Source organism: Gavia stellata, chromosome 10 (genome assembly GCF_030936135.1).
Source record: "Gavia stellata isolate bGavSte3 chromosome 10, bGavSte3.hap2, whole genome shotgun sequence".
NCBI classification, from domain to species: Eukaryota; Metazoa; Chordata; class Aves; order Gaviiformes; family Gaviidae; genus Gavia; species Gavia stellata.
Genome location: NC_082603.1, coordinates 9570068 through 9582222, shown reverse-complemented (window position 1 = coordinate 9582222; position 12155 = coordinate 9570068). Strand labels below are relative to the sequence as shown.

Below are 12155 nucleotides of genomic sequence, written 5' to 3'. Positions count from 1 at the left end.
ATTTGTCTACACATAAGCAACTTTTGGGCTATTTCAACTAGACTTGGGTAAAGGTAACTGATACTGTGCAGAAACAGCTATTTGGAATTGGAAGATTTTTGCCATTTACTACACCACCTTTGTACAATGCATCAGCAGAAAAACATAATAGACCAAAAATAATGCAGAATCAAAGTAATGCTCATACCTGAGCCTACAAAAAGTCCAAGAAAAAGATTAGGTTTTCAAGACTGTTAGAGCCTCTTGCTCTTATCATGAGTAAATCAACTGAAGTTGAAACCCAGACAACCTTGAAAACAATGCAGATGCTCTGGGAAGCATCTATGGTTGCTCATCCTTTCTTCCTTAGATGAGGAAGATTATCAGACACTTGCAGGAAACGAGGCAGAAAAGTTTCCCAAATTTAATAACTCTCCAGTGTCTAGAAAAAGATACCCAAAAGTTGAAAAATTATCATACTTGTCTCACCAGAGAGACAGGCATTACTTTCTGAACACTGTTTTTGGTTTTACCTTTCCTGCCTCCCCCCCTTCATTATGCTACCAGACCTACGACTAACTACCAAGTGGAGAGGCCTGGTGTTACCAACCATGTTTTGTTTTACACAAAGTCACCTCAGGTCCAGCCCTTCTTCATCACAGCTTCTCAAGGCCACTCCTCCCCTTCTGCCAGATTTAACGTTTCTGAACTACACAGAGTTGATTTGAGAAAGCAAAATGCAAGTACAGACAGACAGGAATGCAGTCTTTTCTACTAAAACAAGAAAAAGAAGCCTAGCTTCCTTTTATCAATTGATATTGGCTTACACCTTTCCCTGCAACCCCAAGATGTAATTATGCACTGAGTCTTAGCTCAGGGCTCCTACAGCTGAACTTCAGCTGAAGATAGTGAAGTTGTATCCGATAACACTTCCATAGATAACAATTGTCTCTGTGACTACGTAGGTCACTGTTTCTGGGCAAGGAACATATTAATATTTCAGGTGGTGCCTGGAGCCTTGCAGAATACTTAGGCAGAGTAACCCAAGGAGGAACCTTTCCCCTTTCCAGACAGACCTATTATGTGTTCCTCTTGCCTGCGACATGGACAATTTCCAGCTATTTCAACCAGATGTTCTTCCTAAACTCCAAAGAACACAGACACCCCTTAACAAGACCAGAAAAGCAGCATCCCCGTTGTGCCTGGCTTGCCACGGTTTCTTTCCTCGCAGCACAAATCCTGGTTCTATAATTAGTTCTACATGTTTGTTCCCTGTTTCAGTTATTTCTTTCCACTGGACTCTTTTTCTGCTTTTTCCCTAATAAAACTTTGCATTCCTTCTCAATTAACTTTAACACCCTAACCCAAGTCTCCACCAGCATTGCAAAGGGAATAAAGGCCCACAGAGCCAGCAGCACAGTTAGTAAGTAAATCAAAGAGGAGAGAGGCACCTGGCAGGGAACAAGACTCTGCCAACTGCCAGTGGTTTCATCTTTTGCAAAAATCTCCCCAAGTCTCTCACAAAATCTGTCCTCGATCATTTAATGAGCCACAAGAGCCACTAGCCAGAGCTCTGGCTCTTACCAGCTTCCTGCTCTCAGCCTCGTGCTGACCCTTCCTCCCAGCAGGAGAAGCAAACAGGGAGGATCCTGGAGAGGCACCTGGTGCCTCAAGCATTAGAGTGGGCACTCCTGCCTACGGAACCTTTCCAGCAGCTACACAGGCCTTCCAGTGCTGTTTAACAGCTACTCAGGTGGTAAATAAAACAGTTCTGATAACCTGCAGATAATGGCATAGTACTTTTCCTTATTAAAGTAAATCTGAGAGATGCTAAATGGTCAAAGTAGACCGTAGCTATCCACTTACATTCCTGCAAACAGTTACTGCAGCCACGACGAGGTCTACTGCGGACCCCAGGGTCTGCTGCCTGCAGGGAGGGTGGGATGAGTAGAAGAAACCACCTCCCAAACTGCCCACCAGATCTCAAATTTCCTGCCTCAAATTCTCAACCAACTGGTGAATGAGAGTTAAGCATTGCCAGCTTCCAGACAACCACAGCAACCCTCCTTTAACTAGTAAGAGCACAGACACTCTTTTCCCAGAATATAGCTTTTTTGACCTAATCCTCTCACATTCACCGTGCAATACTCTATCAGTCAGCCGCTCACTTTTCTTACAGAAATAAACACCGCTACAGGCGAGAGCCCTGCCACTTGCACTGCTGTGCCTTTTTATAAGGTCTCAACAGTTCGTACCCTTGGCCACACACAGTAGTACCTTCAGCTCCACTCACTGTGTACAGCCTGTGCAAAGCAGAAAACAAATGCTTCCAAGTCAGAGACAGTTACAGCTGCATTCCCACTTCAAAAATTGCTGAGGGTGTTAGCCAGGTTAATGCAGCTGGTTGTAAAAGACATTCAAGGACCAGCCTAGAAGGCAGAGAGGCACTTCTTCCAGAGCATTCTCTGAGGGCAGCGGCTGACCCTGATGCAGCTGCTCAAAAGCAGATCTGGGATACAAGAGGAACCACAGGCCACAGTAAAGAGGAGCAGAACACAGAGCAACCTGGAGCACCAGGGGACATGCCCCCAGCATACACCAGCATAAATGCTGTACCATACCCTCTGGCTGAGAGCACAAAAGCAGCATGTTCCTCCGCTCCCTCCCAAACCAGCTCCAACCTGTGCTGCTGAGTCATGCACCAGCACAGAGATGAAATATTAATGCCTGGCCAAGAATTAGTTTGCAACTCCAGTTTCGAAATCACAGCCTCACTGATGGTAATAGAGGAAGCAGTTAAAATTATAAGCCATCTACTACGAAAAGGGTATTAAGAAGAAAAGAGCCCTTTAAATAAAAGTATCATGATGGCAAGACTTTGGACCCTTATTTTTAAACTTGGAATTAGATGCAGAACAACTGTTAAAAAAAACTTGAGAGTCTTCAATACATTGGGATTTTTCAATAAAATTACAACAAAGTAATGGTACCCATTTCCTTTAGGGAAAAAGCAGTCCATATTAAATACTTTAAACACAGGTCTAACACTAAGGAGTAAAGAATGCAAGCAAAGCCCAACATTAATGTATTGTGACAAACCATATTGCAACTTTTTGTTTGCCAAATATCATCAGTTCTATAAACATACAAGCGTTGTTAAAAACACGGACATGAACAAATGCCTTAAAAGCTACATCTTGAGAGACTAAACACAATAACTAGTACTGAATAATCAATTCTAATGCTTCAAAAACATCAACTATCATCAGTTGACATTAAGACTATATTTTCTTCTCCAGTCACTGCATATATTATGATCACAATTTCACAGTTCAATGACCCAAAGACTGTCAAAAGAACCATACAGTTTTCCAGGGTGGTTCATCACTAGCTACCTTTCTAGCATCACCATGCATCAATCTGAATGCCTTCTCTCATTTAAAAAAATTAGACCTGGAAATGAAAATATGCACCCTAATGCACCAGCTTATTGGACTGATTATATTCTCCATCGCTATTTGGGCATATGTTCCACTTCCCTGCATACGAGCATTAATGTTCAAAGTGCCTTCCATTTGCTTAAAGCCCACTGCTCTGTGTCCATCTAGGTCACTCTGCATTTTGATTCTGCACCTGCTGCAGCTCTAGCCATCCAATCTGGGTGCAAACTTGAGCACTGATACATTACCAAAAGAATAATAGCTTTAAAAAGACTCAACCTGAATTTCTGGAAGGAAGTCTAGGCAAACAGAAACAGAACAAAGGAGCATGTCTCTGAAACACTGAAGAGCTCAAGTTAAAGACTTAGTTTGAATTGTGGATGAATAAGATTGAATAACCACTTCTTTTTTCAGCTGTATACTCTTCAAACCTCAGACAACAACCGCTCTGCAGACTGCCTGGAAATGATTCACTACCCCACTTCACACCCATGGTAATGAAATCACTGACACGAAATTTCATTCTACATAAGAGTTTACTGAACACTCCTTTTCAGTACTATACCCTAACAAGTAAAAGTTAAAAGTTTCACACCTAAATTTTCCAAGCTACACTAATTAGTTTACAAAATTCTCTGCACAGTTCATATATAAACAGTTCAGTAATCATCTTACAAGTAATTAACATCAAGTTCTTAAAAGTTTCTCACAGTACTAAGCAAAAAGAATTCCAGTATGAATTTGTGTGTTTTCCAGCACTGAAGTGCATGCACAGTGCTCAAAGTTACCAAACTACTTGGTCACACCAAGACAGAAAATAGAGATAGACTGCAATCTTCTTCCAAATGTGAATCTCTTGCACATATTCTCTGCTACAAAAAGAAGCAGAATCCTATAACCTTAAAAATGAATGCAATAAATAAAAGCCTAACAAGGCAGTCAAGTTCTAGAACTTTGGATCTCCTGTTACCAGTTCTCCTATTCTGCTTGCGTAAACAGAAACCGCACAATTTAAAAGAAAATGCTTATAATGAGAAATACTTTATAAATAAACTTTAACAGTCTGTAGTAGAAAGAAAAAAAAGTTTTTATGGTCCAGAGTCACCTCATGTTTAAAAACTTCATAGTTCTCTGTTGCCTAGGCTTAACACTTACAACTGATTGAAAGTTAGGCATACTTCTGAAAAACTGCCGCTATGTTTGAAAATCCAACATAATTACAAGAATAATTCAAGCATTAAATGACAATAGCAGGAAGTCAACAGCAAGCTTTCCTGAAAGAAACACTTGGATGTGGTAAACAATATGCTTTTCACCATCATGGACTGAAATCACATGGCTGTACAGCAAGACCCTTTCCAATTTACACTAAGTAGGACTAAAAGTATTTTTTTTTTTTAAATAACAATCGGCTTCTGCTGTGTTGAAACCCTGACAACAATAATAGCAGGCAAACAAGAACAATGTTCCTGGAACATGCCTTAAGACCTAACACTTGGACCAGCACAGAGAAACTTTACTTTGCCATATACGCTGAGACATGCACTCAGTGGGTCAAGAAAATGTTAAATCTTCAAGATTATCATTACCAAAGAAACAAGCATGTGAAAAGGAGGATCTCAAGTAAAGCCACTCAAGAAACTGGGGAAAAAACAAGGTATAGCATCGAAAACAGTTCAGTACCTAGGCTGTCCTATAGAACAATCAATCAGTTCAAAGTTTCAGTATACCACTGGCAGAGCTGCAAACCATATACATCAATAAATATGTATTTAAATATCAAACACTGAGGCACACCGAAGAGGACACAAGCTATCTTCCTAAGTGTCAAATGACATTTAGGCACAGGATTTTTAAAATCCTGAAAAGGATTTAAAAATCATGTTGCTCAAGAAGATATAACAGACTGTAGTTTGAACAACATGGTCTGTGGTATGAATAAAATACCACTAGTAAAGATGCACATAAATAAAGTGTTAAAATTAGCTAAAGAGAGTACTATGAAGGAATACAGCTACAAAGGGAAAAGTAAAGAAAGTTTAGCACAGAATGGAGCTCTATGTTCTTGAAGAGAGGATACGATCACTAAGTGCCAGCATGAAAGAAACAAAACCACCAGGAAGGAAACAGCAATCAAGGAAAGTAATTGCAGGGTGTTCGCCTCCTCACCTCAAAACCATTTGACCAGTTCAGCATGATGGCTGCACTGCCAAGTAACATGTTCTTCCACTGTGGAAATATCTAGGACGCACGAATCCTACCACAAGACGCATTCTAATACATTTCCTATGGCATATATCACAGAACTTTAAGAATGTCAAAGGAAAGATTTGTCTCTCCTGCCTAACCAAAGCAGCAGCAACAAGACACCCATTTGAGAGAAAGCTACCAACTACTAACTCAGGGCTGCATAAGCAGTTCCTCTGACTGCAGGTGTAACTGATTATTTGCTCTCCAAGAACACTATTTTACAATTACCACCTCCCTTTACATTTACTATTAAAGCAATCTAAACCATTCTAGCAGCAAAGCCTGTCCCATCTGGCATGGAGATTTTAAGCAAGCCAAACAGAGAGGCATCCTGATATACCGCATCAGAAATAATGATCCATCACAAGAAACAGAGAAATTTGGCTGCAACTCAGCAGTTTACTTAATGCATCTTGTGTTAAAATTCCTAAATTTACTACTTCAGCTCTACGAGCTTTGAATTGTTTATGGTAAGAACAGGACTCTTAATGGAAAAACTCTGTATTAAACCACACAAACATTTAAAGGAAAAACAGTTCACCTCTTTGCTGCCTAAACTTTAAGTCTTCATGAATACTGTAGTATTATATGAAACTGCAGATAGACAATAAGCTGTGAACAGGATGCAACTAGGAAAGGACTACTGTGAATCCTTCCTATTGTTTCAATACCTCTGAGGAAAGAGCAAACAGGTGAGACACAAAGACAAAACCTTAGAGACATTGCCTCTCTTGGCTTTGTTTCAATCTTTAGCTAACATCACTACTAGGCACATAGTTACACGCATCATGCAATCCTCCCTTCCACAATCTCTAGCCAACCACACACACGGACTCATATCAGGTAAGATGTGGAATCCCTTCAGAATGACACAAATCTACAGGGTTCAACTTTCTCTCAGGTGTTCTCCATTATTACTAATAAACATGGATACAATGGTATAAAGACTGCAAGTTATTATACCTAGAACTTAAATAATCATCCTTCTTTTCCTTCAGACTTCTTTGCCAAAATCCTCAATACTGCAAGCTTTCCATAAGCACATGTAATTCCAAGGTCTTACTAGATTAACTGTAAAAAAAAAAATAGTCTTTAAGGGACAAAAAATGCTTTGTTTTACTTTTATTGATGACTATTTCCGCTTGCAATCTCACTTCTGCACTGAATATTTGGGGGCCACAACTTAATTTTGAGGGCAATTAAAAATCCTTTAAGAATGAGTTCACTTGTGATACAGTTGCAAGGGAAGCGTATAGTTCAGTTATAAGCAAATCCCATTACCAGAACGGCATACAAAAACATTAATGCCTCATTATGGCTTTTGAAAACTACCTGCACTGTGAGTTTCAGTTAGACTATAATTTTAAAGATACAGTTTTATAATAGAATACTCCAGAAGTAAATAAGATCATCTGCTATTTTCTGAAGTTAATTTGGAGCTGAGGAAGGTATCTCAAGTATCTCTAGGTCCTCTCCTAAGAAATCCAGATGTTAATTGCTAATTCTACGTAACTTCCATAAATGCTGTATCAGTACCGTTCATAAGTCAATCTTGTATTTGAAATACATTCTTTTGAACACCTAATTTGTATTTTTAATGCTAGCCTACACTTATCTGTCTTGCTATTACACCAGTGCTATTCTTAAACTAAGTATTTCTTTAAATACACATAGGAAACTGAAATACAAAATTAATTCCGTGTGTGACTAAACCAAATATAAGAAACTGGAAAGTTAAGGCACATAAACATGTCCCAGAAAGAAGCTGAGTGATAATAACAACTACCCAGGTAGAATACAACCATGTTAGGCATTTCATAACCACCACATCACAAAAGAACATTTCAATTGGAACAAGAGCTGCAGTCCAGTCCATTTTAGCACTGACAGAAACCCCAAGACCACATTCTCAGAATCACGTAACATACAAATGGATTTCCCACCATTATTAATTACAGGCAATCATTTAATCTCTTCTTCGATTTCTGCTTAGAAATTTCAACACTAAACCTGCACTGGTGAGCTGTTTGACAAACTCTTCTGGGTTCTTTTTCCTGCCATGCAAAATCTGTTATTTTCTGTTCCCTCTTGAACCACACACACGGTAAAAGCATAAAATACATTCACCTGTTTAGTACAGATGTTGTCTACATGGGTTGCTTACTAGAACTGTGTAATTTGTCAACTAGAAGGACACAGACCATTCCTTTACCCAAGTTTCTCGTTGTAAAAGAGTCCACAATAAATTATATGCATTGGTATATTTGAACTGTTACACTTCTCCATTCATTTCTTTCTCCACCTTTTATTTCATACTGTTCAGTATAGATATTTACTATTTGTAACTCTTATTAGGAAATGGTAGTAAAAGGAAAACTACTTGGCAAATATGTGAGTCTTAAGATTTAAAATATTATCAGAAGCAAACCAAAGAAGTACTAATAAAAATACTCATGGAAGTGGTGGTTTGGTTTTTTTCTTCCTTTCTTTCCCAAATTCCCTTGGCTCTTATTATAACAAATAATTCTTCATGGATGCTATTTGTAGATTATTTTTCAACGCTGAAAAAGCTAGCAAATATCCTGCTTCAGCTTTTTTCTCCTATCGCCCCATGCAATTGTCAATGAGTAGTAGTAAATAAAAACCACTGCACTGAAATAAAAGTATATTGAGGCCAACAGGGAATAGACTTTAAGAGGATATAATAGAATATCTGACCAGATTTCCTATAGTAAGTTTCACACACACAAAAACCCCATAAACCTAAAGGATGTATTCACATGTAAGTGCATATTTACAAAACTTTTTTTTTTTTTTTTTTTTAAGATAACTTTGTATTCTGAAATACTTGTACGTTATCCAGTATGAGGTGCCCGGAAAACATAACTTTCACAAATTTCTTACGGCATTGAATTCTCCTTGGTGTTATATTTTATGCTTTTCTTTCTCCAGTTACAATCAAAACTGAATATTCAAGTAGTACAGTAATGCTTTTTTTTTATTTATATAAGAAAAATGATCATGTCATTTCAAGATAAAATTGAACACAATCAGATACAGTACAGCACTTCCACAAAATCTGAGAATTCACAGACACAGCATGTGAATGTTATTCAGCTTCCCTGAACAAAAAAATGGTACTAACTTGGACAAAGCCAAATACTCTAAAAGATGCAAGCTGAATTGCTCATCTACAGTTTAAAATGGCATTTAGCAGCATGTAAGTTCTTGTAGCCAGACAAGAAAGCCCTTAGAAGCATGCATTGGAAGTTTCATTAAAAAGAAGATAAATGATTTTGTTTGAGAACTAGAAGGAAGAGGCAACTCAGTGTAACAAAATTTGACTTGCCCTCTATAAGAAACACAAAAACATCCAACCACAACAAACACAAGATTTGTAAAACAAAAACACAGCAAGACACAAACATAAAATAACTAGAACTGGTAGTAAAACAGAAGATAAAAAAGCAAGGGGGACAGAAGAAAAATTTTGAGTTAGAGAGACAAATCATCACTCAAGTTCAACCTTCCACCCTGTTTTAAAATAAGTAAGAATTCTTAAATATTGTAGATTATTTCCATCTTCTCTCCAGAAGGGAGCTAACATTTTGCACCACTGTTACCAGTCTGTTTTGTAATTTAAAAGAGACAAACAAGCTAATAATATTTACTTGAAATTACTGGAAGCAAGTTGTAAAGTAACTGTGATTGTTTGAGGACAAGCAATCTGTTTCATTTTATGCACCTGACAGTCATATTTGTAGTTCTGCTTTTTTATTAATTGCATATGACCTTCCCCAGACAAATAATTAATTATTTTTACCCCCCCACGAAGTTCTGGTTTTAAGCTTTCCGTTTGCTTCCTAAGAGGTAGAAATAATTTCTAATAAATCATATTTTTATACTTAATTACTTGGAAAAGCTCTCTGTTCGCAACAGTCAGGTTTTTTTTGGTCTTTGCTTACGTTTGAAAAGTAATGGCACAGAAAAGCCCAACTTCATAACCTGTCAGTTTCATTTCCCAATTTTTTTTTTCTAAGCAGCATTACAATCCAACTTACCCTCTTTGCCTTTGAATCTTTCCTGATCATATCTGTTGTAGGCAGCTGGAATAGGTTGCTTGTTTCGTAAAGTGGGATCCTAAAACAGATTAAATAAGATTTGTAAAACATACTAAAAAATATTTGATGGTTTTTGAACTTCATGAAGTATTACATGGAACTGCCCAAGAGTATAAAATTAGTTCACTTTTGTAAAGTTTCAATGCATTTGAAAACTTCTGGTATGTTTCCCTTCAACATTCACTTACGTTCTTACAGAAACAGAGTTTAGAAGTACATACTGAAAGCAATGACAACAACCTGAGGCAAAACTAAAGCAGCAGTAACAAACTACATTAGCTAAAAATTTGTAAGTTTTATGAAATAACTGAGTTTTTGTAATATCTCAAGAATTAGCAGGGGAAAAAACCTGTCAACTGACAACTCATGATTAAGCCTTCAGCCACACACACAAAATGTTCCTTGCCAGCCTGATTAACCTACAGAACCTGCAAAATAAAAACCAATTTGGAGGAAAAAAGGCATTCTGGGGAAAAAAAGTTTTAGAAAAGCACCAATCTAGAGGCACACTAAATACCAATTCAATCTTTTCTGTGGATGGCTTATTTATGTATTCACAACTATTCTGAATGGGACATTAGAACAGTCCCATGCACAACTTATGAAATTCAACACAAAGCAAATATTTAAATCTTGGAATTCATCTTGCTATTTACATTTAGTTCTTTGTTAAATGCAGTAGCAGCAAAAACAAATCCAAGTATGATTAAATAGCTTTTATAGCAGACTGCCACTGAGTTCAAGAATATATTAGGTTTAATAGAACTCAATAGTAAAGACCACAATACAAAACAAATCCTGTCTAATACCTAGACAGACTTAAACAATAAAGCCCTAAGTCTGTGCTCCTGGTTTATTATAGGCAAAAGAAAGCTGGTTCATGCTGTTCCCACTCATGAGTCATGTTCCAAATTCTTGAATATTTGCTACCCTATCTGTCAGAAAAACAGCAAAACGTTTTGTTTGAAATGGCAGTACTCTCATCTAATAGATTTTTTGTGAATACATGCAGGATGTCACTAGTGTTTGATAGATGCAGAAGCTGGCACTAGCAGTTTAATCTCTAAGTACAAGAGCATATTGAACAAATTAAACTAATATATTCAACTCTTTAAATACCAATAAATGTAATTTAAGTCAAAGAATATCTGTTAAGTTATGCTTGAAAGTTGTGCATTCATTGGAACTAAACCAAAACAAATTTTGTATTTAATAATGACAAGATGCTCTACTCCCACTTTTGGTGTCACAGCTTTCATATTCATCCAAGTGCTGCTCTTACCGTTGGTGCTGTATTTGGTGCAGGTCTTTGCTCAGGTGCTCGGCCTTCTTCTCTGGCTTTTACTGATTGAAGAATTGCAAAAATATTCTTGGCAAAGTTCTGAAAAACATATAAGATACCTGTGAACCCTGCTGACTATCTGCATTTCACGTAATAACAGCACAGGTAGAAGACACCATTTGGTTAACTTGTGCTTCACAGAAAAACAAAACCAGTGTACCAATTTTTTAAATAGATGTTTTCTGATTATTTTTCTGTGACAGGACCTGAACATTAACAGAGTTCTAAGGCATCACTGCCACTCCCTATTCTTTAAGGCCCAAACTTGCTAAATTCAACTGGCTTCATTACACCTCAAGGTAAACCAGACTCTTCACAAAGCGCTTGTAATCTCCTTATCCCCTCTTGCCTACCATGCCCCTACAGTCCTTTTGGAACTCTTTATGCTGTAGCAAGAAGGAAAAACTTTACTCAATATTTCCAGGACAAGTCTCATCTCTGAGGCCCAGGTATGTATCTGCTAATGAGAGCCTGTCTGCTCACTTTTGGCCTCCTGACGGTATGTCTCAGGCACAGTCCCTCTGCCTAACCCTGCACTACAAGAAGCTTTCCTCCACCCAAGCATGCTCAGCTACTCTTCGGGAAGAGTCCTTACAAACCCTCAGGAGGCTTTCCCTGATCCTGCATGGAACAGCTGAGGCAAGGCAGACAGGCAGCCACATCCCGCGCTTTCCAGCAAAGCTTCTGAGCAGAGCAGAACGTGCTTCAACTGGTTGTTAACGGTTCACAGGCACAACCCTGGCACATTGGGGTGCAATTCTTTTAATATTTATCTTGAATTACAACTTCACTCCATTTGGCACCAGCTAATTTAAGCAGCAGAGCCTTTAATTTTCAATTGGAGGAAGCAAGTACAGAAATCACACTCACAAATCCTCAATTCAGGAGCGATCCAGGATAATTCTAGTAACTTCATGCAGTGTTTTGTCAGATAACCAAGTCATTGAGGCACAACTGAACAAATGATATCGATCAAGGTTTTTAAAACACATTCCTCCTGGTAACATTAATAGGACTGCTTTA

The 12155-nt window shown here is 38.0% G+C and overlaps 1 protein-coding gene across 1 annotated transcript in view; it reads right to left on the bottom strand.

Moving 5' to 3' along the window:
• Positions 1 to 12155, bottom strand: part of CDC73 (cell division cycle 73) — a 108827-nt gene that overhangs the window by 72455 nt on the left and 24217 nt on the right. The window contains exons 8-9 of the mRNA XM_059822044.1: positions 11073 to 11171; positions 9731 to 9809 (exon numbers count right to left, since the gene is read on the bottom strand). Coding sequence (XP_059678027.1) covers positions 9731 to 9809; positions 11073 to 11171 — 178 coding nt within the window. The remainder of the gene's footprint in view (positions 1 to 9730; positions 9810 to 11072; positions 11172 to 12155) is intronic.